Source organism: Mobula hypostoma, chromosome 11 (genome assembly GCF_963921235.1).
Source record: "Mobula hypostoma chromosome 11, sMobHyp1.1, whole genome shotgun sequence".
In the NCBI taxonomy this organism is placed as follows: domain Eukaryota; kingdom Metazoa; phylum Chordata; class Chondrichthyes; order Myliobatiformes; family Myliobatidae; genus Mobula; species Mobula hypostoma.
In genome coordinates, this window is record NC_086107.1 from 105,077,327 (window position 1) to 105,102,598 (window position 25,272).

The following is a 25,272-nucleotide window of genomic DNA, read 5'->3' on the forward strand; positions in this document are numbered from 1 at the left end:
AAGGAACGTAATAAAAAACTTCTTCATGCGTTGACCATGAATCTAAGAATGAAAAGGTATTGTGCAGTTTATTCCTGTAAATGTTTTCTATTATGAATCTGAGGCCCACTGTTGGTCAGGTTTGACCATGGATGTCGTGTTCCAGCTGTCCATGCGACTCTCGAGCCAGGGCAGTACGATATGAAGAGTAAGCTGTTGCCCACGCGGCAGGCCAATGAATCTAAAGCAATGGCAGAGTCCAACACAGTCTGGCACCAGCAGCATCGCCCGAATTGCCAGCCAGCGTTGAATTCAATGTGGGATTACCTTAGGGACACCAGCTCTAGATTTTTTCCCCTCAGGGTTTACTCCTGAAATCTTCTGCATGAGTGAGATAGCTGCGAGGCAGTGGAGGTTTGAGATCAGAGTTTTCCTTCTCCTAGATGAGTTGACAAGCCCCATCTACCCAAAGCAACTGGTGTTGAGGCGCCAGTAACCCATCTTTGCCCCTTCTCCTGTCAGTAGAAAGGGTTCGGCCAGGCTTAGTAGCGAAGCCACACACGAAGGCCAGGAGCTGGACTTGGTTGTCAGAGGCTATTGGAGACGCACGCCATTGGGAGCCTATCCCCACTACCTCCCCCGGCTATGACAACATTGAGGAACCTAAATATTACGAATAAAATTTATTTTTATATAAAAATATGTATATTGATTGACACCATGTGCACTAATGTGCTATCAAATCTATCTGTTGCATACTTTCTATCTCAATATGTATTTTATTCAAAGTTTATTTGTACAGAACACAGAAGATGGAAGTTAACACTTTCACCCAAAACTATGTTATTCCCATTCCTTAATGTTAGCATGGCACCATTTACATGAAATGCATGAGCAAACAGTTGATTGGGTTTTAGCATATTACAAGTGCTTCATGTGTAAAGGTGGGAGAGCCCTAAACTGCAAAACTTCCCACAAAACCCTTACAGTTGCTGCATCCAGCCTCAGAATACAGTCCTGCACCCTAGAGCAGACCAGTTTGTAGCACTTGGTTGTGGATAACACCTTGTTCTGGAAAAAAAAATGTTGGCAAATCCCAGCAATATTTTTATGTTATCACATATGACCTTGAGATCAATTTTCTTGCAGGCATTCAGAGAAAAAAGCAATAGAATTTATGAAAAAACCATAGATAAAAGAATGACAAACAACCAATCTGCAAAAGAAGACAAACAGTGGAAATAAAAAAAATATTGAAAACAGGAGCTGTAAAGTGTCTTTGAAAGTAGGTCATAGAATCAGTTCAGAGTAGTGGTGAATAAATTTATCCACTCTGGTTCAGGACCCTGATTATTGTAGGATAATAACTGTTCCTAAACCTGATGACGTAGGACCTGAGACTTTTGTACCCCCTGCTCGATGGTAATAGTGAGTAGAGGGCATGACCTTGGATGTTGGGACTTTGATAATGGATGCTTGTTTTTCCTTGTGGTAGTGTTTCATATAAATGTTTTCAATGGCAGCATGGATAGAAAGAAAACTTAGCATTTCTGCTCAAATGCCCTTCAATAGTGTTAGAGACATTAGGACTTGCTCTGGAAGACCTGAACTTCGGGCAGATTAGAGGGGGCTTTGAGACATTGGTCGGCTGGCAACAATTCATACTTATTTCACTGTGTGTTTGTCCTTGAGAGCAGTCGATTGTGTAGTTGATCTGGATGAATAGCCCTGCATTTCCTGCTGTTAAAGGCACAAGATGTGAAAGTTTCACTTGACCACCGCCGCAGTGAGGGCTGTTGTCCACACACCTTGCGGGAATGATCAGACGGACACCGGCCAAGCAAGTTCATGGTGCTTGCTCTTAAGTTCTTTACAGTCGTCTTGGGAAACAATTTAACAGGAGCCATCACTGCTAATCTCCTTTTCCCCCAGGGCTGCAGCATACTCTCACCTTGAAACTTTCAGGGACCACCGCGCGTCAGAAATGAAGCTCATTCGGAAGCGGAAATAGCGGCGAGTCGGGTGAAAGGTCGTTGCTAGGATGAAGATGGCGGACAGGCGCTGCGCCTGAATTTGCGGGACGTTCTTGAGTCGCGTTCATTTTTATTTCGGCGGCGGAGGAGGGGGAGAAGAGCGTCGCAGAGATGGGTCGGAGGTCGACCAGTTCCACCAAGAGTGGGAAGTTCATGAACCCCACCGACCAGGCCCGTAAGTTCGGGAAGAGGGACGGGAGAACCGAGGCTATGGCTGGGGTTCGGGGTTGGGGCCTGGGCTGGCGTATCGCGGATAAAATATCGATGTTCTAAACTCACCTGCAATTAAACCAGTTTTCATTCTATACAGAAGATCTCCAGCATTAAACTGGAACAATATATATTGCACCCAGCCTCTCTAATTTTGCTGATCCGTTGTCCAGTGGGGAGCCTACTACTCGTAGGTTCACGCAGAGACTTGAACACATTATCCAGGCTGAGACTTGTTATTGATGAAAGGGGAGCGCCTGGCTCTAATAGGGATTGCGCCGAGGAGGTGCTGCGTCGTTGTAGGTATTGGCTGTTTGGATAGGACTTTGAATGCAAAGCATCTTCCCAATTTTCCATAAGTTCAACAATATTCTGCTATCAGATGCAAATTTCTTTGCCATTTCAACATTTTGAGGGGATTGTTCCCTTTGCAACCCCTTTAAGGCTAAGCACTGCTCCAATGCTGTATTTTAAGTTTGCTGATGACCCCTCTGTCGTTGTCTGAACCAAAGCTGGTGACCAATCAGCATATAGGAGAGAGTTTGAAAATCTGGCTGAGTGGTGCCACAACAACAACCTCCCACTCAATGTTAGCAGGAGCAAGGTGTTGATTATTGACTACAGGAGGAGGAAACTGGAGCTCCATAAGCCAGTCCTCATCGGGGATTCAGGGGTAGAGAGCATCAGCAACTTTTAAATTCCTCAGCATTATCATTTCAGATGATCTGTCCTGGGCCCACCATGTAAGAGCCGTAACAAAGAAAGCACAGCAGTGCCTCTACTTTCTTAGAAATTTGTGAAGGTTTTGCATGTCATCGAAAACTTTGACAAACTTCTATAAATGTACAGTGGAGAGTATACTGATGGTTTGGATTACGGCCTGATATGGAAACACCAATGTCCCTGTATGGAAAAGCCGACATAAAGTAGTGGATCCAGCCTAGTCCATCACGGGTAAAGCCTCCCCATCACTGAGCATATCCATGAAGAGTGGTGACACGGGAAGGCAGCATGCATCATCAAATGCTGCACTATCCAGGCCATGCTCTCTTCTTGCTGCTGCCGTCAAGAGGGAGATACAGGAGCCACAGGTCCCACACCACCAGGTTCAGGAACAGTTATCCTCAACCTCAACCATCAGGTCCTTGAACCAGAGGGGATAATTTCACACAACGTCACTCACCCCAACACTGGACTTCCCATAACATATGGACTCATTTTCATAGGCTCTTCATCTCACGTTCTTGATATCTATTGTTCGTTTATTATTTTTTTCCATTGGTATAGCTTGTTGTCTTTTGCTCATTGGTCATTTGGCTATCTTGTGTGAGGTTTTTCATTGATTCTGTGGTGTTTTTTGGTATTTACTGTGAAGGCCTGAGCTGTCTTTCTAGTGAAACAGTGACTTACTTACAACAAAAATGATGTACTGCATCCAGTTCATGATGTGGTCTTCTGTATACAGTTAAAAAAAGAAAATGTGGATTGGGTAATTGACCAGTGGACCACTTGCATTCAGTCTGCAAGGGTATCCACGAGCTCCGTCTTGGGGTTGGAGTACCGTCTGTGTGGGTGTGCGTGTGTTTGCACGTGGGTGCGTGGGAGAGAGGAACAGAACTTGTTTTGCTGTCATTCTGTTGCTGTTGTCTTGTTATTATTGTTGCTTGTGTTGTTCTGTGAACATTGTGGACCGGCTATGTTGGTGCTGGAATGTGTGGCAACACTTGTGGGCTGTCCCCAGCACATCGTTAGGTTGTGGTGTAAATGTGATAAATTAATGAATCTTAATCTCTTGCCTGCTACTTTAATTCTCCATCCCGCTCTCACTCTGCGCTCTCTGTCTGAGGCCTCTTGCCATGTTACAATGAGGCTGAAGGCTTGAAGAAGAATACCTCATCTTCCACAAAGGCAACTTGGTGCTTTTTGGTTTTAATATTGGGTTCTATAACTATATGTAACTGTTTCTTTCTGTCTTTTCTGCTGGTAATTGTGTTTTTTTCGCTCTCTATTCATTTAATCTGGCCTGCTGCATTTTCCCTGCTGTTAGCAATAGGTAACCCATACAAAAAAACATATTTGATTTTAACCACTTACTCTGCCATATTAGCTCATTTGATCTCACCTTATCAAAGATATTCCCTTTGTTCCACCTGAAAACTAACTAGTTTCTCTCCTTAGTTCTGTTAAAGGGTCTTGGCCTTGAAACATTAACCATTTCAGCTTACACAGATGCTGCCTGTCCAGTTGATTCTTTACCAGTATTTTCTGTTTTTATGCCAAATTGCCAGCATCTGCAGCACTGGCTGAGGAAGTATAGGTAATTAAACCCAGTGGCCTGATCATTATTAATTCCTCAATCAACATCACTAAAATAAATCGAGGAAAATTACTGCAGGTACTAGAAATTAAAAACAAAACCAGAAGTACTAGAGTTACTGGGAGGTGATACGCTATTAAGTTCATGGTGTCAAACAGCATAGAAACAGTCCCTTTGGCCCAACTGGTCCTTATCGAGCCAGACGCCACCTAAGCTAATCCCATTGGCCCACATCCTTCTAAACCTTTTCAATCCTTTAAATTGTGTTATTGTACCCACCACTACTCTGGTTGTTCCATGTCCAGATCGTCCTCTGGGTGAAAAAGTTGCCCCTCGTGTCCCTCACCTGAAGCCTATGCCCTCAAATTCTTGGTTCCTCAATTCTGGAGAGGGGTGAAGACTGTGAATTCACTACCATCATAATTTTCCCTATCCATTGAGGAAACCAAATACAAATTTGCAGAACTCCTGTCCCTTTGATTCTCCATTGTACTCCTACTCTGTTGCTTTGTTTTGGGCTGCTATACTGTTCCAGCAACAAAGTTCGGAACCAACATTTTAATGAAAGATGGCAGGCTTGCGATTGTAGTCGGATACTTTTCATTAGAAAACATTTTCAAATAAATGTCATTGACTTAGAACATCAACTCCATTTCTACCTGACTTCCAGTGTATTTACAGATGGATACCTGTCATTTTCTGTTTTCATTTCTCTGATGATTTGTTCATTGTCACCCTTATGGTTTTGGTTGTTCATTCTGCAGAAACTGCTATGATTCATACTTTATTATCAGTCCGTTAAACTTTCCCAGGATTGGAGAATCAAGTGGAAGGCACAGATTTAAGGTTAGAGGGGAAAGAATTGATGGGCTGATCTTGCCAATTAATGCGTCGAGGAAGATTGAAAGTCAGGTGTTCACTGCAGGTTACCAACCTCTCGTTTGTTGCTGCCGGAGGAAGATATCTACTTGTGATGGTCTCTCCCTCTAGCGCACCGCTTCCAAAGGAATCCCTGCGTTCGAGTGGTTTCTCCCTCTCCCTTGATGCTGTTGGAGGATGGTGACAGAGTTCTGGGTCTTGGGCAGGTTTAATCAATGTGGTTTGTGGATTAGATTCTAATTCACATTATGCTGTCTTTCTGGTCGCTCCTTTTTTTTTTACTATTTTGGGTAATTTTGAATCTGTGCTGCCTGCAGACAACAAACATTGAGCTGAACTGAATAAGTCTGCATTCTTTTGTTTTCTTTCTGTGTTTTTTGCTCTTTTTTTTTGCATGTGGGGTGGGGGTAGGGTGGAGTTTGATGTTCCATGGTTGTCTTTGTTTTGTGACTGTCTGGGAAAGGCGAATCTCAGGGTTGTATACTGCATACGAACTTTGAATCTTTGGAACTTAAGGCAACTTGCTTTTTACTCAAAAACTGACATCTATGTGGAATGAGGTTCCAGAGGAAATGGCTGAGGCAGGTACAACAACAACTTTTAAAATATACTTGGACAGGTACATGGATTTGAAAGATTTAGAAAGTTATGGGCAAATAGAACTGGCTTGGATGGGGCATCTTGGTTGGCATGAAAGTTGTGCCTATGGGTCTGTTTCCCTGCTGTTTATTCTGACTCTCTAAGACAGCAAAAGCTATATACTTTGAAAAGTTGTTGATTTTAAAGTATGTTAGATTAAAGTCTTGAGGTTGTGAAAGACTCGAATTTGTTATGGAAAATGTATGTGGAAGATTTTCCTTTTCCTTTCATCTTTTCTCCTGTTCCAATCTAATTCACAATTTTTCTTCATTAAACAGGAAAAGAAGCCAGGAAACGAGAATTGAAAAAGGTAAGTCAGCTATCTTTATTGTTTATGTGGCACAGCAGGGCTTAAGAATTAATAAACCTTTGTTTGGTTTACCTGTGTCATAGAAGATAAAGGAACTATTACATTAAATACCAAACTGCATAAGACCATGGACTAATCAGCTAACCAGGCCTTGCTGTAATATTGCCTCCAGCTTAATTTTCTTGCCTTGTTGCCGTATTTTTTCAACCTCTTTTCAATTCATTCAAATTTTAAATATTCAAATGAATTCTGCGTAATTGCAGACTAAATATAAAGAAGTATTGTCTGGCTTTCTAAATCTATTGCAGTCTCAACCTTTTCTTCATATGCTGTTCCGCTGATCATTTGATGGGTTTATGACCAACTTGTGAATATGAACCATTCCCAGCAGAACAACCTAAGGTTAATCCTTGGTTCTGCTGCTTTTGCTGATTTGAGCTGGATAGCAGTTACAGTCTGCAGTTAAGTTCAATGTTCCTGGTTTTGAAAGTGGATGGAGAGAAAGCATTTTGTCCCAATTTTCTCTTTGTAACTATCGATCTTAAAGAGAAGAATGTTCAAAGAAGCAGCACCTATTGTAGCATGGAAAGAATAGAGAGCAAAAACATTACAAATTGCGGTGAGAGGGATTGAGACTAGTAACATTTTTAAAAAAAACAAAAAAAACACCCAGCTATCCTTCTTCCCCCAACCCCCAGCTTTTTTTTTCTGGCGTCTTCTACCTTTCTTTGAAGTCCTGAAGAAGGGTCCTGGCCTGAAACGTTGACTGTTTGTTCATTTCCATGGATGCTGCCTGACCTGCTGAGTTCTTCCAGCTTTTTGTGGACTAGTTGTCATGATCTGAGCTGCATGGTTACCTGAGTTCACATTGTGTTAATCCAGTTGCATTTCTAGCAGTGTTCTTTAACTAATAATCTGTAGATTATTCTGGTTTTAAATTTAAGTTGGAATAAATTTCTGAGTGATTTGTGCTCTCTGTGCCTAACAGAACAAGAAGCAACGAATGATGGTGCGGGCAGCTGTGCTCAAAATGAAGGACCCCAAACAAATAATCAAAGACATGGAGAAACTGGATGAAATGGGTAAAGAACAATTAGAATGTTCCAGGAAAGAACTACAAGATGACCTTATTTAAGAATACATTAAAGATATTGGGCTAGCCACTGTGTTTGTGTTAAGAAAAAGTATTTTCATTATATTTGAGTTATATTGCTGTCCACTTTCATGTTTGGAATGAAATTGACAAGTGGTTGGTTATCTTGGCATAAACTCCAATGTTCCAATCTCTACAGTGACCATTATGCCAGTTAATTCCTATTTTATTTTGTGCATGCACCACTATTTATTAATTTTAGATCACCCAGTGTTGTTAACATTTACCCTACTGCTGCCACAAAAAAAACCAACAAATTTCATGACATATGTGAGTGAAGATGAACCTAATTCTAATATGGATCTCTATTGTGGACGAGAATGGGAAGGGGGCAGGGAAAGGGCAATCAGTTCAGAAAAGGGAAGGGAGTGGGAAGCACTAGAGAGACATCGTGTAATCATCAATAAACCTATAGTTTGGAATCAAATGACCTTGCCTGGTGACTCGGGGCTGGATGTGTCAGCATCTGTGTCACCCCCTTCCCCTGGCATTCCTCTGCCACCTGTCTCACAGCCCTCGGGTGGTGCTCCACCCTCGTCTTTCCCAACATCCTTTGCTCCCGCCAGATTTACAAACTTGCTGTCTGCACCACATTGACAAATACAATACTGTGCAAAGGTCTTAACTATATATGTTTGCCTAAGACTTTTGCACAGTACTATATTCAGAATGAATAGCAGAAACTACGAGCTTGGGATACTACAAAGTGTTTCAGAAAGTGTCTAACCTACCTGCTCATTGAAAGCCACTACCCTGTGGGGGGTGGGGATTGGCCTATGCAAGGAAAGTTGTAGCTCCTCCCAGTACTTGCCATTTCACTGTGCCAGTAGAGTTTAAATCTAGCGCGTGGTAACCACGTGACCTCTTTTTCACTCTCTGGGTCGCTGTAGACCAGGTAGTTGAGGATACATGTAGGGTTTACTGAATGTCTTGATTTGAAAATAAATAGTTAACTTGCTGTACTTAGCCATATTGAGTCTCTTCTGTCCCCACTCACCTGATTTCACACAGCACATTGTGTTGGGGTTTGGCATATTTTCAAGTGTTTGCACCAGGTTTTTGATGATACTTAATGTGCAACTTCAGTGTTTAATACATCAAAGTGCACAATGCTGGATTGAGATCACTGACTTTTTCACGAATGTTCTGCAGAGTTCAATCCTGTTCAACAGCCCCAGCTTAATGAGAAGGTATTGAAAGATAAGCGGAAGAAACTCCGAGAGACATTTGAGCGAATCCTGCGTCTGTATGAGAAGGAAAATACTGATTTTTATAAGGAGCTGCGGAAACTTGAGACCGAATATGAACAGAAGCGATCCCAACTTTGCCAGTTCTTTGATGCTGTGAAGGTGAGGGATGAGGAGAAGTTGTTTCCGTGTTAAGGAAATTTTGTTAACTAGAATTATCTTGTACTTGCTTCCATTGAAGGCTTTTGATTATAAAATGGTGTGGTTTTAGAGTGAATGGATATTTTGCTTTACGTACCTTGTTATTCCCATGTTTAATTTCCTTTATTGGAAATGCACCCTGCTCTGTTCATTTCTGCTTTGGCCTGTATCTCCCAATTGTGCATATGGAATACAGTAGTAAATGAAATGTGTATTTTGTTCAACTTTTACCTAGTTATTAGTGAGTTTGGAGATATTAGGGAATATTTTGTGAGCTGTTTCCTTATCTCTGTGAACATCACTTGCCAAAGTCTTGAGCTTTCGAAGAATATTGTCACTTTGGTTCAGCGCTACCTCACTCGTAGCGTTGAGGCACGTTGCTCAGGCAGGGTATGAAGCGATTTGATCAGCATTGAACTGTGCCGAACCTGACCTGCCAATTTTAATGTGTAACTCAGGAGCTAACTTGTCGGTTTTAAGGAAATCATGCTCTGATTAGTTCATTTGTGTACAATTTTGATGACTGTTATTTTTCATTCTTTATAAACTCAATACTTTATGTCTAATTATTCTCTGATTTAAATACATACAAAGCAACTCTGTTCACATCATCTGAGCAGGGTATCTAACTGTGGATATCATTAATTCCACACTAGTAAATCTCTGGCAAATTATTTGTGCTGTCAGCTATTCTTCTGTTGGCTTCACAATTTTGTAGTTTCAGGGTAAACCAGTAAGTGCTTGAAGACCAGTCTCTCCGGGGTATATGGTGCTATACCGTCTTCACTTCTTTTGCTTCACACCCAATACTAATGGATAAAATGTAAATTACGAAACAGATGCTTTCCGAAAACAAGTGTCCCATGGGTAACTTCGACCTAAATCAGGAAGCGGCGTTTTCATGCTGCTCATTACTCTGCTGACCTTTTTGAAGGTGCTGTTTGCCCACCTTTTATGAAAGAAGGCTGATGCCTCAAAATGGAGATGAGGATTCCAACTTCGTCAATAGAACGACACTAGCCCACGGTGAGACTCTCAGTTGCAATTATTGTCAGATACTACTTTTGAAGAGACTTTCACTTAGAACAGAGTTGCAGGTGGTGTTTTACACATGGAGCTGTACTGAGATCAACAGGACAAGTGTACCTGCTTTCTGCAGTCTGGCTATCGTCAAGGAGGTTCAAGATCAAGGGAGCACTGAGAGCAGACTCTGAGCCCAGTACTTACTGCCCATTACGGGGCTGGCATTTAGGGCAGCAGTGAAGGTCATCTCTAGCAGTGTTCAGAGTTTCCTTCATGTCAGTAGCTTCCTCTCTGCTTTCACTACTGTCGGTCATGCAAGTCCCGGGTAGAGACTCAGGAATACCGTCTCACTCAGAGGTAGAAGGATTCTTCATTGGTGTTTTGGTAACAATTTTGTTTTACCAGTCAGGGTTGTTTGCTCTGAGCTGAACCCCTGAACCTGCAGGACCGGTGGACCCCTCTACCGTTTGCCATTTTTGGCGTTGGTGACCCGACCAAGAGCCAAAGCATAAAGCCCTGACTCCAGCCAACATCGCTCTCCGGGTCATTGAAGCATGCAAGCCTCCAACCCGACACAAGGTTGTGGTTCTCTTGGAGGTCTGAGCCCAGTAGAAATGACAGATAGGAACAGTTATTAATGAGAAAAGCGTGGCTAATGATTTCAACTAATGTTATTAAAATAACTAGTTTGTCTTTTCTAAGAATTGAGGAGTCTGTGCATTTAAAATAAGTACCTTGTACTGAAACAGTCCCTGAAGATACCATTGCTCTCCTTCGGTTTCATTAGAACATTTAAATATCAAGCCAGTTTTCTGGTCCACTGTTTTACACCCCCCACCACCACCCTGATGTAAGTGGTAATTATTCAGGAACCATTCAAACTGATCTCTGCTGTTGGACGCTTGTAATTCCAGTGCAGTTCTTTGTAGATTTCTGCCGACTTCACCTTTGAGAAGCATCCAAAGCGAAGAACATGAATGATTGGAATAATATACATCAAAGATCATTGTTGTTGGTGCCACAAGGTTGTGATTTTACTTTTTAAAAAATTCTGTGGAGGAGCATTAGTTACAGCGTGGCTTTTTTGCTTGTTTTCTGAACAGAATGCCCAGCACGTGGAGGTGGAGAGTATTCCACTACCAGATATGCCTCATGCACCGTCAAACATTATGATTCAGGACATACCCCTCCCGGGAGCTCAACCACCCTCAATATTGAAGAAAACATCAGCTTATGGGTGAGCAGTAATTAAATTGTACAAGCAGCTCCTTTGGCAAGAAATTGAGCGGAGAATATTTAAAATTACAAGTATTATGTTTAAGATATGAAACTCTTTGTCTATTCGTATCTAGATCTTAAATATATTAAAGAAAAATTTATGGGCACATAACATTTCTTGCTACTTACACCAGGAAAATCCTAATTAGAGTGGGTTTGTTAATTAGGACTATTTTTCTGGTTAAGTGTGAGAAGTGGAGTGATGTGAACAGTCAGCTTATTGCTTATTGAAGCTGCCTGGTACAGATGTAGTATACGGGGTGGGGGGCAGTAGAGGTGCTGTAAGATTGGGGTTCGATACCTACTGCTGTCTCTAAGGAGTTTGTATGTTCTTCCTATGATTGCTTGGGTTTCCACTGGGTGTTCTGGTTTCCTCCCACTGTTAGGGTTAATGACTTGTGGGCATACTGTGATGCTGCCGGAAGTGTGGCAACACAGGCTGCCCAACACAATCCTCACTGATTGATTTGTTGCAAATGATGCATTTCGCTGTGACAAATGAAGTTAGTCTTTAGATGAAAATGACTACTTTAATGGTTTATACCATCCTTTGATGACGGAGAGCAATGTCAGGTGACAGATGTATGGTGGCATGAATCTTTTGACGTGGATTTTAAGACTTTAGTATACGGTGTCTTTTCCACACTTGATTGTGCAATGAAATATAGTGGAAATGTTTATGATAAGTAGTGATATTACACAGGTAAAATATCTTTTGGTTAAGATAAAGTTGGATGTAATTCAGCCCTCATATTAAAGGCATTGCATTTGTCTATCAGTTCATTTTGGGACAAACTTCTAGTAAGTGCGTGGCCAGAGTCTTTAATATTAATATCAATGTAGAAGTGAGGTAAATAAATCGAATGTTTTATCATAACATGGTACTGACTCTCCATGGTATGTTAGACTGAGTACCTGAGATTACAGACATGCATGAATTTTAATTTTTAATTTGGTCTTTATAGGAGGGGAAAAAGTCATCATAAATTAACTATTTTTGTTCTTCAGGCCACCCTCCAAACCTGTTACACTTATACCACTTCCTTCTTACGGGGTTCCACGGTTGCCGCCTGGTAAGAAGCCACCCGGTCCTCCGCCAGGTCCTCCACCACCACAGGTGTTAGCACTTTATGCCCGAAGGATGGGCCCTCCTCCAGGTTTACCTCTGAAGGGAAAGGATGACGATAATGTCTACGATCCTGAAACTGGTAAGACATCATGTTTTAGAGAGGCTGCTGAGCTCCCTGCTTTGATACTGAATGACTGTGCTGGGATAGTGTGAGAGTGTAATTTTGGGAATGTTAATTCTGTAGTGCCTGTGGTTACTGTGTATATGATTCCAACCTGACCTTTGCCTTTTAGCAATTCAGGATATGCAGGAGGATGAGGAGGAGGAAGACAGTGGGGATGATGATTACAACGATGGCATGGAGCAGGATCAAGATGGAGATCGAGATGATCAAGATGAAGACAGTGATGATTCAAAGGATAAAGACAGTGATGACGATGATGATTTTCGGCACCGGGATGAAGATGATGACAGGTTGGACGATGATAAGCCAGGTATTTTCATGAGAGTGGGGATTGGTGGCACTTCCTCATGGCTTGACTGCTGTGTCCTTCATTTTATGTCGCTTTTTATAAGAACATTGAAATATTTCAATGTTTCTCCTCAGGACGTACTGTGCGGTTTGCAGATGTGCAGGACAAACACAAGAAGAAAAAGAAAAACATGAAGGAGCTGACTCCTCTGCAGGCCATGATGCTTCGAATGGCAGGTGAGTGATAATACCCTTCATTGAGAGACCAGTGATCTGTCAGAGGGAATGAAATGATGGCATTGATGCATTTTAAGAGATAGTATACAGATAACTTGTACAAGCAGTCAACATAGAACAGTACAGCACAGTACAGGCCCTTCGGCCCACAATGTTGTGCTGACCCTCAAACCCTGCCTCCCATATAAGCCCCCACCTTAAATTCCTCCATATACCTGTCTAGTAGTCTCTTAAACTTCACTAGTGTATCTGCTTCCACCACTGACTCAGGCAGTGCATTCCACGCACCAACCACTCTCTGAGTAAAAAACCTTCCTCTAATATCCCCCTTGAACTTCCCACCCCTTACCTTAAAGCCACGTCCTCTTGTTTTGAGCAGTGGTGCCCTGGGGAAGAGGCGCTGGTTATCCACTCTATCTATTCCTCTTATTATCTTGTACACCTCTATCATGTCTCCTCTCATCCTCCTCCTCTCCAAAGAGTAAAGCCCTAGCTCCCTTAATCTCTTATCATAATGCATACTTTCTAAACCAGGCAGCATCCTGGTAAATCTCCTCTGTACCCTTTCCAATGCTTCCACATCCTTCCTATAGTGAGGTGACCAGAACTGGACACAGTACTCCAAGTGTGGCCTAACCAGAGTTTTATAGAGCTGCATCGTTACGTCGTGACTCTTAAACTCTATCCCTGGACTTATGAAAGCTGACACCCCATAAGCTTTCTTAACTACCCTATCCACCTGTGAGGCAACTTTCAGGGATCTGTGGAGATGTACCCTGAGATCCCTCTGCTCCTCCACACTAGGTAACTTCTTAAGTAACTTTCCTATTGTTTCCTTACCTGCAAGTCCAGAAAAGTCCCAAGCATTGATCTGCAGAAAATGCTGAGTTGGCTGATCATGGACAGAACATTTGTAAAAAGTCAACAGATAATACTAATGGGGGAAACAATACTACAGCTCTACAGATTGGAAACATTTAACATCAGGAATCGAAGTAAACAAACAAAGGCATATTCCATTAGGTCTGTGAACCAGTTATTGGACACGTCTAAAGAGTGGGATGTAGTGTAAGAAATTAACGTGTAATTTTTGTCAGTCGGAGACGTTGGGATCTAAAAGATCTTATTAAAGTGGTGGTTGCTAAATCCTTTCATCATCATCATTATCTGCCGTGTTGTATGATGTAGGCGATCGTGATTGTTCTAGGCAAAATTTTCTACAGAGGTGGTTTACAATTGCCTTCTTCTGGACAGTGCCTTTAGAAGATGGTGGCCCCAGCCATTATCAATACTGTTCAGAGATTGTCTGCCTGGTGTCAGTGGTCACATAACCAGGACTTGTGGTATGCACCAGCTGCTCATACAACCATCCACCACCTGTTCCATGGCTTCATGTAACTATGATCGCGTGGCTAAGCAGGTGCTACACTTTGCCCAAGGGTGACCTGCAAGCTAGCAGAGGGAAGGAATGCTTACACCTCTTTTGGTAGCAACATATCTTCACCCCGCCACCCTTTAAGTAAATGATTTAAGTCATTATAAAAGGGTATTGCGCAAGAACCTGAACTTGCTGAATTGGGAAAAATAAGCAGGAATTGGCCATAGAGCCACCATTTGGTGTGAGAGCTGGCCAGACCAATTACTCTTTCAAAGAGACAGCACCGAACTGATGTTCTAATTATTCTCTTTTGTATTATCTTTTTTCATGAGGTAATTCTGTGATATTGAAATGTATAATTTATTAGCCCTCACGTTGGTCTTGGTATTATCTCAGGGAAAATTCAACTGCTGAGCAATAACTAGAGATACCTTTACATACATTAGTTCAGGTTTGCCTCACCATGTGAAATAACTACCTGTCAACGATCACATGAAGAATGGCCGGCTGTGGCAGATGACAAAGGATTTGCCTTTGTAATTGAACTGGAATGATAATTGATGCAGTGGAAGATAATTAATTTGTATTGTTGGGGGTGGGGATGGTGAAGTGTAAAGGAAGTCCTGAAAGATCAAATAGACATGAGTTAGAAAGCACTTCTGTGAAGTAGAAGTGGGCCCTGAAATTCCATAGAGGTCCTCTTATTTAAATATATACACCTTACACGTTTTCTCTTGAGTTCTTGTCTTCTGCTGATGTTGCAATTGGAGACTGATAGAGATCTTGTAGAATTTCGGAATCTAGTTTAATATCACCAGTGTATGTCGTGAAATTTGGTGGCTTTGCAGCAGCAGCACAATGCAGTACATAATAAGAAGAAAAATCTTCGTGGGTTCAATGTCCATTCAGAAATCGGATGGCACAGGGGAAGAAGCTGTTCCTGAATCACTGAGTGTGTGTCCTCAGGCTCCTGTACCTCCTCCCTGATGGTAGCAATGAGAACAAGGCATGACCTGGGTGATGGGGTCCTTAATGGTGGACACTGCCTTTTTGAGGCATCGCTCCTTGAAGATGTCCTGGATACCACAGAGGCCAGTGCCCATGATGGAGCTGACTGAGTTCACAACTTTCTGCAGCTTCTTTCGATCCTGTGCAGTAGCTCCCCGCCCCGCCCCCCCCCCCCCCAACCATACCAGACGGTGTTAGAATGCTCTCCATGGTATATCTATAGAAATTCAGGGCCACATATTTTCAAAATTTACCCAGGGTAGTGTACCATAGTACTCGGCTTTGTTGTGTATCTAATCATGTAAACTCTCACAAAGAATTGTTGCATGAGATTAGGATTCATTGAATTGGGATAATATGTAACCACGGGTTGGGTGTTGATTGATGGAGCAACAGGGTGTCACTGATTGAGTTACTTCAGGATCATTTCTTGCCCTCAGCTGTTTTCATGAAGATGACACAAAATATGGAAACAAATGTATTTCCTATCAGTAGTTTGGAAATTAATCTAAAAGGATGCAGTGAAAGGTAGAATGTGTCGTGTCTAAGAAAATTGTAATTAGAAATTAAAATGCAGTATCTGCTTTCTAACAGGACAAGATTTCCCAGAGGAGGAGGAGGAGGAGGAAGAGGAGCCCACTCCTGAGGCAGCTGCTGAAGAAGAGAAGATGGATACGGAGGAACAGAATCGGGAAAAGCGACAGCTGGAGGAAAGCCAGCCAGAGGGGCCACAGGTACCGCCGCCAACCCAGATGCCTCCCAGAGCACCAATGCAAGCTCCACCGATGCCTGGGCCTCCTCCGCTTGGACCTCCACCTGCACCCCCACTAAGACCCCCAGGGCCACCATCTGGTCTACCACCAGGACCACCCCCAGGTAAGAAACAAGATTGAAGTATTGAAATGGCTCCCAATGATGTGACTGTTTATGATGGAAGCTGAACATTTGAAATAAGCATCATGCTGTGTCCTTGCACTATCTACCGTACCAGTAGATGTTTGAAGTTGCTCTGTCTAACTCGAGTGGATCTGAGCTAATACAGTTGAAGCACGGTGGAGAACTGGAAGGTAAAATGAAACATGGATTCCTCTTGACACATCAAATTCAAACTTACCCACAAGCAGTTTACTCTGTGATAACTAGCAATGCAGTTAGAGTAATAATGCTTCTTTTAATGAACAGTTATGGATAGCTGCTTCTCAAATCTTGTCATCGGTGTAAGTCTGGCGAAGAGTGGTGAAAATCTTTGCCTTGTGTGTTTATAGATTTCTAAGCCTTGAACAGCTAAAGAGCAGTGATGTTTGGGTTGGAATATAATATTACTTGTTAAAATAAAATACAAATAATTGAATGGATGGGAGTAAATCAAATAGCAAATTTAGTTTTTTTATTAACTGGATGTGCATGTTGGCCTGAGGCATACTATTGGCAGTGCGGTGAGATCTAACTTATGCTGAATGCCCAAGTTCTTTATTTATTTCTAAAATAATTTCTCCTTTCTTCATGAGTGACAGTTCTTCCATTTATTAGTTTAATATTCAGCCCTGCTTGGATCAGAGGAAAAACATAGAAACATAGACATAGAAAATAGGTGCAGGAGTAGGCCATTCGGCCCTTTGAGCCTGCACCGCCATTCAGTATGATCATGGCTGATCATCCAACTCAGAACCCTGTACCAGCCTTCTCTCCATACGCCCTGATCCCTTTAGCCACAAGGGCCATATCTAACTCCCTCTTAAATATAGCCAATAAACTGGCCTCAACTGTTTCCTGTGGCAGAGAATTCCACAGATTCACCACTCTCTGTGTGAAGAAGTTTTTCCTCATCTCGGTCCTAAAAGGCTTCCCCGTTATCCTCAAACTGTGACCCCTCGTTCTGGACTTCCCCAACATCGGGAACAATCTTCCTGCATCTAGCCTGTCCAATCCCTTTAGAATTTTATACATTTCAATAAGATCCCCCCTGCCATCCATAATAAATCTTTGACTCCTGTCCTTTCTCTGTGATTGTCCAGCTACTCAGCTTGCAGGTTGTTCCAGCACATTTGGGAGAGGCATTTAAGGAACGTCTCTTTAAATTAAATCATGTATTTGAAAATTTAAAAAGCAAACTGAAATCTTTATGGAACCCTGTAACATTGTATGTGTAAAAATGTGTGTAGAAGTTTAATTATTTTAATTAGTCATAAGAGCAGAGGCATTTGCCTGTTTAACTTCTCCATTCACTAAGATCATATATGATCTTTTACCTCAGAGCTACTCTCTTGCACAAACCCCATAATCCATTGATTGCCTTAATACCAGGCATGCATACATGTTTAGATTTTAATATACTGTACTCATCAACAAGAATCAGCAGAGGATGAAGACCTGTGAACCCCAAGTTCAAGGACTGCAGTCAGAGGACTGTGAGGATGAGGGTCAGTGATCCCTGGTAGGGGAGTAGAAAGGGGGTTGGTTTGCTGTAGTGGTGTTTGTCTTGTTGTATCTTGACGTCAGTTTGTTCTGTTGGACGTGCTGTGTTACGCTGGCGTCGGAGGTGTGACGCCACTTGTGGGCTGCTCCCAGTACATCCCTAGACCGTGTTGGTTAATGCAAACAATGCATATAACTCTGTGTTTTAATGTATATGTGCATTAGATACGTGGGTTATGACCGAAGTAAAAACTGGCTGGAGTCGCCTGGCACTATAGTGCATGGGTGTCTATTAGGTGTGTCAAAAATCAAACTTACAAAAATTAGTGAAAAGAAAAAATGCAAGTATTTACAAAATGATATCTACAGGTAAACACAATAAAGCCCAGTACTTATTCTTGTCCAGTGGTACCTCTTCGCAGCCCCTATCTCTCTGGTACTGAGGGCAAAGAGTTTTTTTTTGGCATTGGGACACAGAGAAGAGAAAATCTGCAGATGCTCGGAATCGAACGAACACACACACACACACACACACTCACTGTCTATCTCGTATCTCTCTCTCTCTCTCCATCTCTCTCCCCCCTCCTCCCCCTCTCTCCCACCCCCACTCCCCGAGAAAAACAGCAGGCCAGAAATGTCGACTGTACCCTTTTCCACAGATGCTGCCTGGCTTGCTGAGTTCCTCCAGCACTTTGTGTGTGTTGATTGGGACATATATCTTTAATTACTAACAAAGTTAAGACTACACACAAATTAGAATACGATGCACCCCACAGTGTAGTTACAATCATATTACAAAATAAACAAAAGTATCTACCTTAAATGCAGCATACAAACAACATAGACACATTTTCACATCCCCATTACTAAAGAAATGAATATTCCGTCATGTTGTATGGTGAGAAAGGCACCATAAAGCCAACCCGAGCGTATCAGCTCGGTTTAGAATTGAACTAAACTTTGGTGTCTGATTCTGAATGTATGCAGCAATGGGGAGGGAAAACAGTTGGTAGACCAGGGAAGACATTGAAGTGTGTGCTCTCACCACCACAACAACAGCAGAACGGCAAGGCGATGTTCGTTTGTAAGTGAATGTGTGTTATGTACAGAGTGCGTTTACCAAGTGCTCTCCATCTCAAATGACTAATAAACCCAATCCAATCTAATCACAATCCTCTTAGTTCAAGAATTCCAAGAATTCCTTGTCTTCTAGGTAAGGAAATTTTCTATCCTGATTAGTCAATGATTTATTTTCAGATTGACCCCTAGTTCTGGACACCACAGATTGGAGAAACATCATCCCCGCATTTAACCTGTCAATCTCTCCTGCCTAACAAACTTTAGCTTTCCTATCTCCATTGCAAGTCCTTTGTTCTGCGATCAGACCTACTGTATTCACAATATTCAAAATGGATTCTCACCAGAGCCCTCAATAATTAGAGCAAGACGTCTCTACTTCGCTACTCAAATACTCTTGCAATAAAGGCTTTCCAAATTGCTTCCTGTACCTGTAAATTAACTCTGAGTGATTCGGGTACCGGGACACTTTGAATCTTTCAATTTTTTAATTAAAAAAAGATTCTCTGCCATTTTTCTTGCACATTTTCATATTTATTTCACTTGCCATGTCCTTGCCTGTTCACTTAACCTGGTCATATCGCCCTTAGTTACTCTGCACTTTCCTCATAAGAACGCAAGAAATAGGCGCAGGAGTCGGCCATCTACCCGTCGAGCCTGCTTCACTATTCAATAAGATCATAGTTGGTCTGGCCATGGACTCATTTCCACCTACCTGCCTTTTCCCCATAATGCTCAATTCCCTTACAATGCAAAAATCTATCCAAAAATGTCTTAAATATATTTACTGAGGTAGCTCCACTGCTTCATTGGGCAGAAAATTCCACAGATTCACCACTCTCTGGGGAAAAGCAGTTCCTCCTCATCTCCATCCTAAAGCTACTCCCCCGAATCTTGAGGCTATGTCTCCTAGTTGTAGTCTCACCATCCAGTGGAAACAGCTTTCTTGCCTCTATCTATCACTTTCATAATTTTATATGTTTCTATAAGCTCTCGTCTCATTCTTCTGAATTCTACTGAGTACAGCCCCAGACGTCCCAATCTCTCCTCATATTCTAACCCCTTGATCTCTGGAATCAACCTGGTGAACCTCCTCTGCACCGCCTCCAAAGCCAGTATATCCTTCCTCAAGTAAGGAGACCAGAACTGCACACAGTACTCCAGGTGTGGCCTCAAATCCCAGACAATCATCAGCAAACTTGTCTATATTATACTTGGTGCTGAATTGAAGTCATTGATCTAGGCTGTGAACAGCTAGGTCCCAGCACCAGTCCCTACCCTGGTGGCTTATAGCCTCCAAATCTGTTTTATTCCTTTTTTTCCTGTTTATTAGCCAACTCTCAATTCATTCCAGTAAATTGCCCCCATTCCTGTGTGCTGTAATTTTGTTCAATAGTTTCTTGTGTGATTCCTTTCTCAAAGGCCACCTGAAAGTCCAAATACATCATATCAACTAGTTTTATCTATTCCACTAATCCATTCTCATGAAAAAACCATGAGCAGATTTGCAGACTGTGCAATCCCATTATTTTGAGCTCTCTCTTATTATAATAATAGATTGCAGCCCTTTGCCCACCATTGATATCAAGCTAGTTTCTCTATAGTTCCCTATTTTCATTCCTTTCTTTAATAGAGTAATGGTTGTTACGTTGTATATTATGGGATTAATTCAAGTACTTGTTTAGTCTGACTTAACAGTGTGCTGTTTATCACAGGGGCGCCTCCATTCATACGACCACCAGGATTGCCTGGAATCAGAGGACCGATTCCACGTCTGCTTCCTCCTGGACCACCACCAGGGCGACCTCCAGGCCCACCACCAGGACCCCCGCCAGGCCTTCCTCCAGGCCCACCACCCCGAGGACCCCCTCCAAGATTGCCACCACCTGCACCCCCAGGTAAGTTCAAACAAATTGGGAGTCGGCGGATTATATATGCTTATGAACTGCGGTCAAAAGGCTGTTTCAGTCCAGATGAGAATCCTTGATCCAAAACGTCAACTGTTTCCCTCCACAGATACCTGACTTAATGTGTTCCCCCGACAGGTTTTTGGATCCAGATTCCAGCATTGTCCTGTGTCTTCACTAATTGTATCATACCTGTTAGTGGGTCTGTATGTGTCCTACTTAATACAGTTCAAAGTAAAGTTATTATCACAGTACATATATGCCACCATATACAGCCCTGAGATTCATTTCCTTGCAGACACACTCAATAAATCTATAGAATACTAATCATAACAGAATCAGTGAAAGACCGTACCAACCAGTGTGCAGAAGACAAGAAACTGCAAATACGAAAAGAAAGAAATAATAATAATAATAATAATAAGTAAATGTTGAGATGAAGAGTCCTTGAAAGTGAGTCCATAGGTTGTGGGAACCTTTTAATTATGGGGCAAGTGACGTATAGGACTGAGAGGGTAAATAACCATTCCTGAACTTAGTGGTGTGAGTTCTGAAGCTCCTGTACTGCCTTCCTGGTGGCAGCAATGAGGAGAGAGCATGTCCTGGGTGTTGGGGGTCCATGATGACGGATGCTGCTTTCCTGTGACAGCATTTCAGGTAGATGTGCTCAGTGGTGGGGAGGGCTTTACCCATGAGGGATGTTGAAGGATTTTCCATTCAAGGGCATTGGTGTTTCCATACCAGGCTATTATGCAGCCAGTCAAACATCTATAGAAGCTTGTCAAAGTTTTGGATGTCATGCCAAGTCTTTGCAAACTCCTAAGGAAATAGAGGTGCTACAGTGCTTTCTTCATAATTGCATGTGCATGCTGGGTCCAGGACAGCTCCTCTGAGATAGGTGATACAGGCCGACTGGTCTCGGCACGAAACGTCGACTGTACTTTTTTTCCATAGATGCTGCCTGGCCTGCTGTGTTTTTCCAGCAGTTTGAGTGTGTTGCTCAGGTGACACAGGTGTAAACTTTAGGTGAGGGTACTGTAAATAAAATGTCAACTACTCTATTTACTTGCAGCTGATTTTTTTTTTGGCTGTTATCCTGTCAACTCGAAAACTTCATCTTCAACTTAACTCCATTCCAAGCCTGGCCTTGCCCCATCGGAGATGCTCCCTGTTCAAGCAAATTTATTTCTGATTTCAAAGCTAATGTGACTATATTAGTGATGTGCTTTAATACAAATTTAATTATTATTGAACTTGTAGGATGGAGTGTAAGCATCTTTTAGACCCCTTAGCCAGATTTGCTATTCAGTAAGACCTATTACATCAGTAGTATCTTGTTGGTCTGAGCCAAAATGGTTTCTCTCTTCTTGGATGCCGCCAGACCTGCTGAGTGTTTCAAACATTTTCTATGAAAAGCCCTTGCTCTTAATTCTTGGATTGTGCTCTCCAGTGCTAGATTCTATTTGTCTACTAAGATATTCCTTGTTAGTATCATTAAAGCTTCAATCAGATCAGAGCCACATACGAGAGCATTAAAACAGAGTTGGTCTCTGATCGTCCTTGAAGCATTGTCCCACTCCCTTAACTCATCAGACTTTGAACTTGAGTTTGACATCTGTGCTGCCTAATGTGCAGTCACTTTGTATTCTCGCATCGCCCCCTTCCACATGCTGACTTTTGCGTTCAAGGCTACCTTTTATAAAGTGGATGAAATAAATGATAAATGCTTGTAAATGATATCTGACTTCTGTTGCACAGAATCAGTACTTTAAAGAATATGATGTGGAAATAAAATGTATTTATTTGTGTAGTCTTATAACAATTTCTGTGAAGTACAGTAGATATAATATCCTAAGTCTGAACAAGTTACAGTAAATCAAAAGTGGTATTTGAAGAGTCAGGTGAGTCATAAGCACTCTATCCAGACTGTGAAATAAAAGGAAATTTGTGTGTGTGTGTGTGTGTGTTTGTGTGTGTGTGTGTGTGTGTATATATAATTATCATTGTTTAAGGAAATGTAATTATTCATTGGTTTTCTGGAGTTGTCTAAATTTCCCTTTCTGTTTGAAGGTATCCCACCTCCACGGCCAGGTATGATACGCCCACCCTTGGCTCCTCCACTTGGTCCCGCGCCCCCAGGATTGTTCCCGCCAGCCCCGGTGCCAAACCCCGGTGTCCTCAGCGCTCCTCCAAGTCTCATTCAGCGGCCGAAGATGGATGAGAACATCACCACCATCGAGAAGAAAGCTATTGCCACGATCAGTGCAAAGCCCCAGATCACCAATCCTAAGGCAGAGATCACCCGCTTTGTGCCCACCGCCTTGCGAGTCAAGCGAGAAAGTAAGAGTCAGGCGCCACTGAAGAAAGGAGAGGAAGAAGTTGTCGCCCCGACGAAGCCCGTACCAAAGGCTGTGCCAGCTGTCTCAATCCAAACGAAGGATGACATATACGAGTCTTTCATGAAAGAAATGGAAGGTCTTTTATAACTAACTCAGACTTGGTCCCTCCTGATCCTAGATTACCAACCTTTCAGCAGTGTTCTTTGAGATTAATGTCTCAATGCATCCCAAGTTTGCTTTTTAAAAAAAAAATAAATACATTTCTGTAACATAAATGTTCACGTGAAAACACTGATTTATAAAATTGTTATTCATATGATGTAACCCAACCCTATAACCTTTGTGGTTAGGAATTTTGCAGCTGAGAACAGACCCTTACTCGTGAGCTTTCAAACACTGTGGCTAAAGATTAGACTTGCGGCATGCTTGCAAGCGTTATCAAAACCTAAATTAAAAAATAACTGCTTCGACCATAAGGGGTAATGATTTATAGAGACATTTTGCAGGAAATGTTGGAGAAAATATCATTTTCGTTTGTGTATAATTTAAACACGGGAGTCTCCAACAGTAAGAGTTTCAACCTTTAGCACTAATAGAGAAAATAGTTTTGGATTGGTGAATTTAAAAAAAAGTTTGGAGCAAATTGGGTATCAGAGGTCATGCGTTAGCTGTTGTAAGTCCCTTCCGTATTCTTAGCTCAACTGAATTGCTACAGTTACTAAGCTTGTGGGCAGGGTGAAGAGAGGTCATTCTCCCATTGATGTCTACTGAAACTGTTATCAAAAAAATTCCCTTTTTTGTTTTGTGGGTGTCTGTACATATAGCCCTCAGTAGTATCTCTGCCCAGTCTTCCTTTTAGTGAATGCTTTACTCCCTATTTTTCTATTTTACATGAATAATTTTGGTACTGTATCAGTACTAGTGTATACAGAGGCAGAACTTCGACAGGACTGATAAAAAATGGTTCCACTGATCACTCTGGTTGCATGTAAAAATTCTTCACATCCCTTAATGAATTTCTTGGAAATTGATTGGAGAAAAAAAAGCTTCATCTTTTGCAAATGTGCAATGTAATGTTAAAAATGTTTAGTTTTATTAAGCCTTTCTGTGGAAAAGGAAGACATTTTAAGGGACATTTTGGAAATGAGAACCTTGAAATCAGTGTCCTAGATCAAACTTCCAGCCAACTGGTAGTGTAGTGGGATCAGCACTGGACTTCGAGGCCAGTGGTCTTAGGCTCAAATCGTAAACACAAAATAATCTGCAGATGCTGGGGTCAAAGCAACACTCACAACACGCTGGAGGAACTCAGCAGGTCGGGCAGCATCCGTGGAAACGATGAGTCGACGTTTCCACGGATGCTGACCGACCTGCTGAGTTCCTCCAGCGTGTTGTGAGTGGTCTTAGGCTGGAATCTGGCTGGCTCCTTGCATGCTTTCCATCCGTGCTGGGTTGAGTGTTAGGGTAGCAACTCAGCCTTTTTTTTAAAAAAAAAAGACAAATGCTAAGGAAATGAGAAGAATGCTGCCCAAAGTGTCACAAGGTGCAAAAAGGAACAACAAGATCTAACTTTTATTGGCATATTTGTTACAATTGCTCTGGAGCTCATCCAAACTATAAAACTTTTTTCCCACATGATTTCACATCTGCATTGCATTAATGTAGGGCATGGATTTCTAAAGGCATCCCTGTACTTGTCTGTTGTCATTATCCATATCTAGTGTTCTAATGCATTATGGGGTAAATTATTGAATGTTCATGAATGAGTGCTATTCTTCTGTGCCACTGCAAATATATCATCAACATCATGTAAGGGTGGACCTATAACCACCAGTATTTCAGCCTACAGTGATAGCTTTCTAAACACTCTGTAAGCATTACCTGCTTTATCCCAATGTTGCATAAAACTTCAATAAATTTCCTATTTACACATTTTGGAAATGGGTGGCAACTCAATTTCAATCAAATAATCCAAGGACCTAATCAGAAAGCACTGCAGTTTTAAGAATTATTGTATTGTTTGATCCTTATTGAGGTGAATTATTGTATTGTTTGATCCTTTTGTTTTGTGTTCTACAGGATGGAGTAAATAGAATTGGTTCAATTAATAGATCTCTTGTTTTTATTTTGCTTAAAATGAGGAATATTATACCAATTTTGC

At 41.9% G+C, this 25,272-nt stretch overlaps 1 protein-coding gene across 1 annotated transcript; it reads left to right on the plus strand.

The window, feature by feature from the left end:
* Window positions 1–1,992: 1,992 nt before the first annotated feature.
* Window positions 1,993–25,226, plus strand: LOC134354062 (WW domain-binding protein 11). Its single transcript, XM_063062797.1, has 11 exons — window positions 1,993–2,187; window positions 6,336–6,367; window positions 7,356–7,449; window positions 8,673–8,869; window positions 11,035–11,168; window positions 12,218–12,417; window positions 12,572–12,772; window positions 12,886–12,987; window positions 15,968–16,249; window positions 20,581–20,763; window positions 22,843–25,226. The coding sequence occupies exons 1-11, from the start codon at window positions 2,124–2,126 to the stop codon at window positions 23,256–23,258; spliced, it is 1,905 nt and encodes a 634-aa protein (XP_062918867.1). The 5' UTR covers window positions 1,993–2,123; the 3' UTR covers window positions 23,259–25,226.
* The last annotated feature ends 46 nt before the right edge of the window (window positions 25,227–25,272 follow it).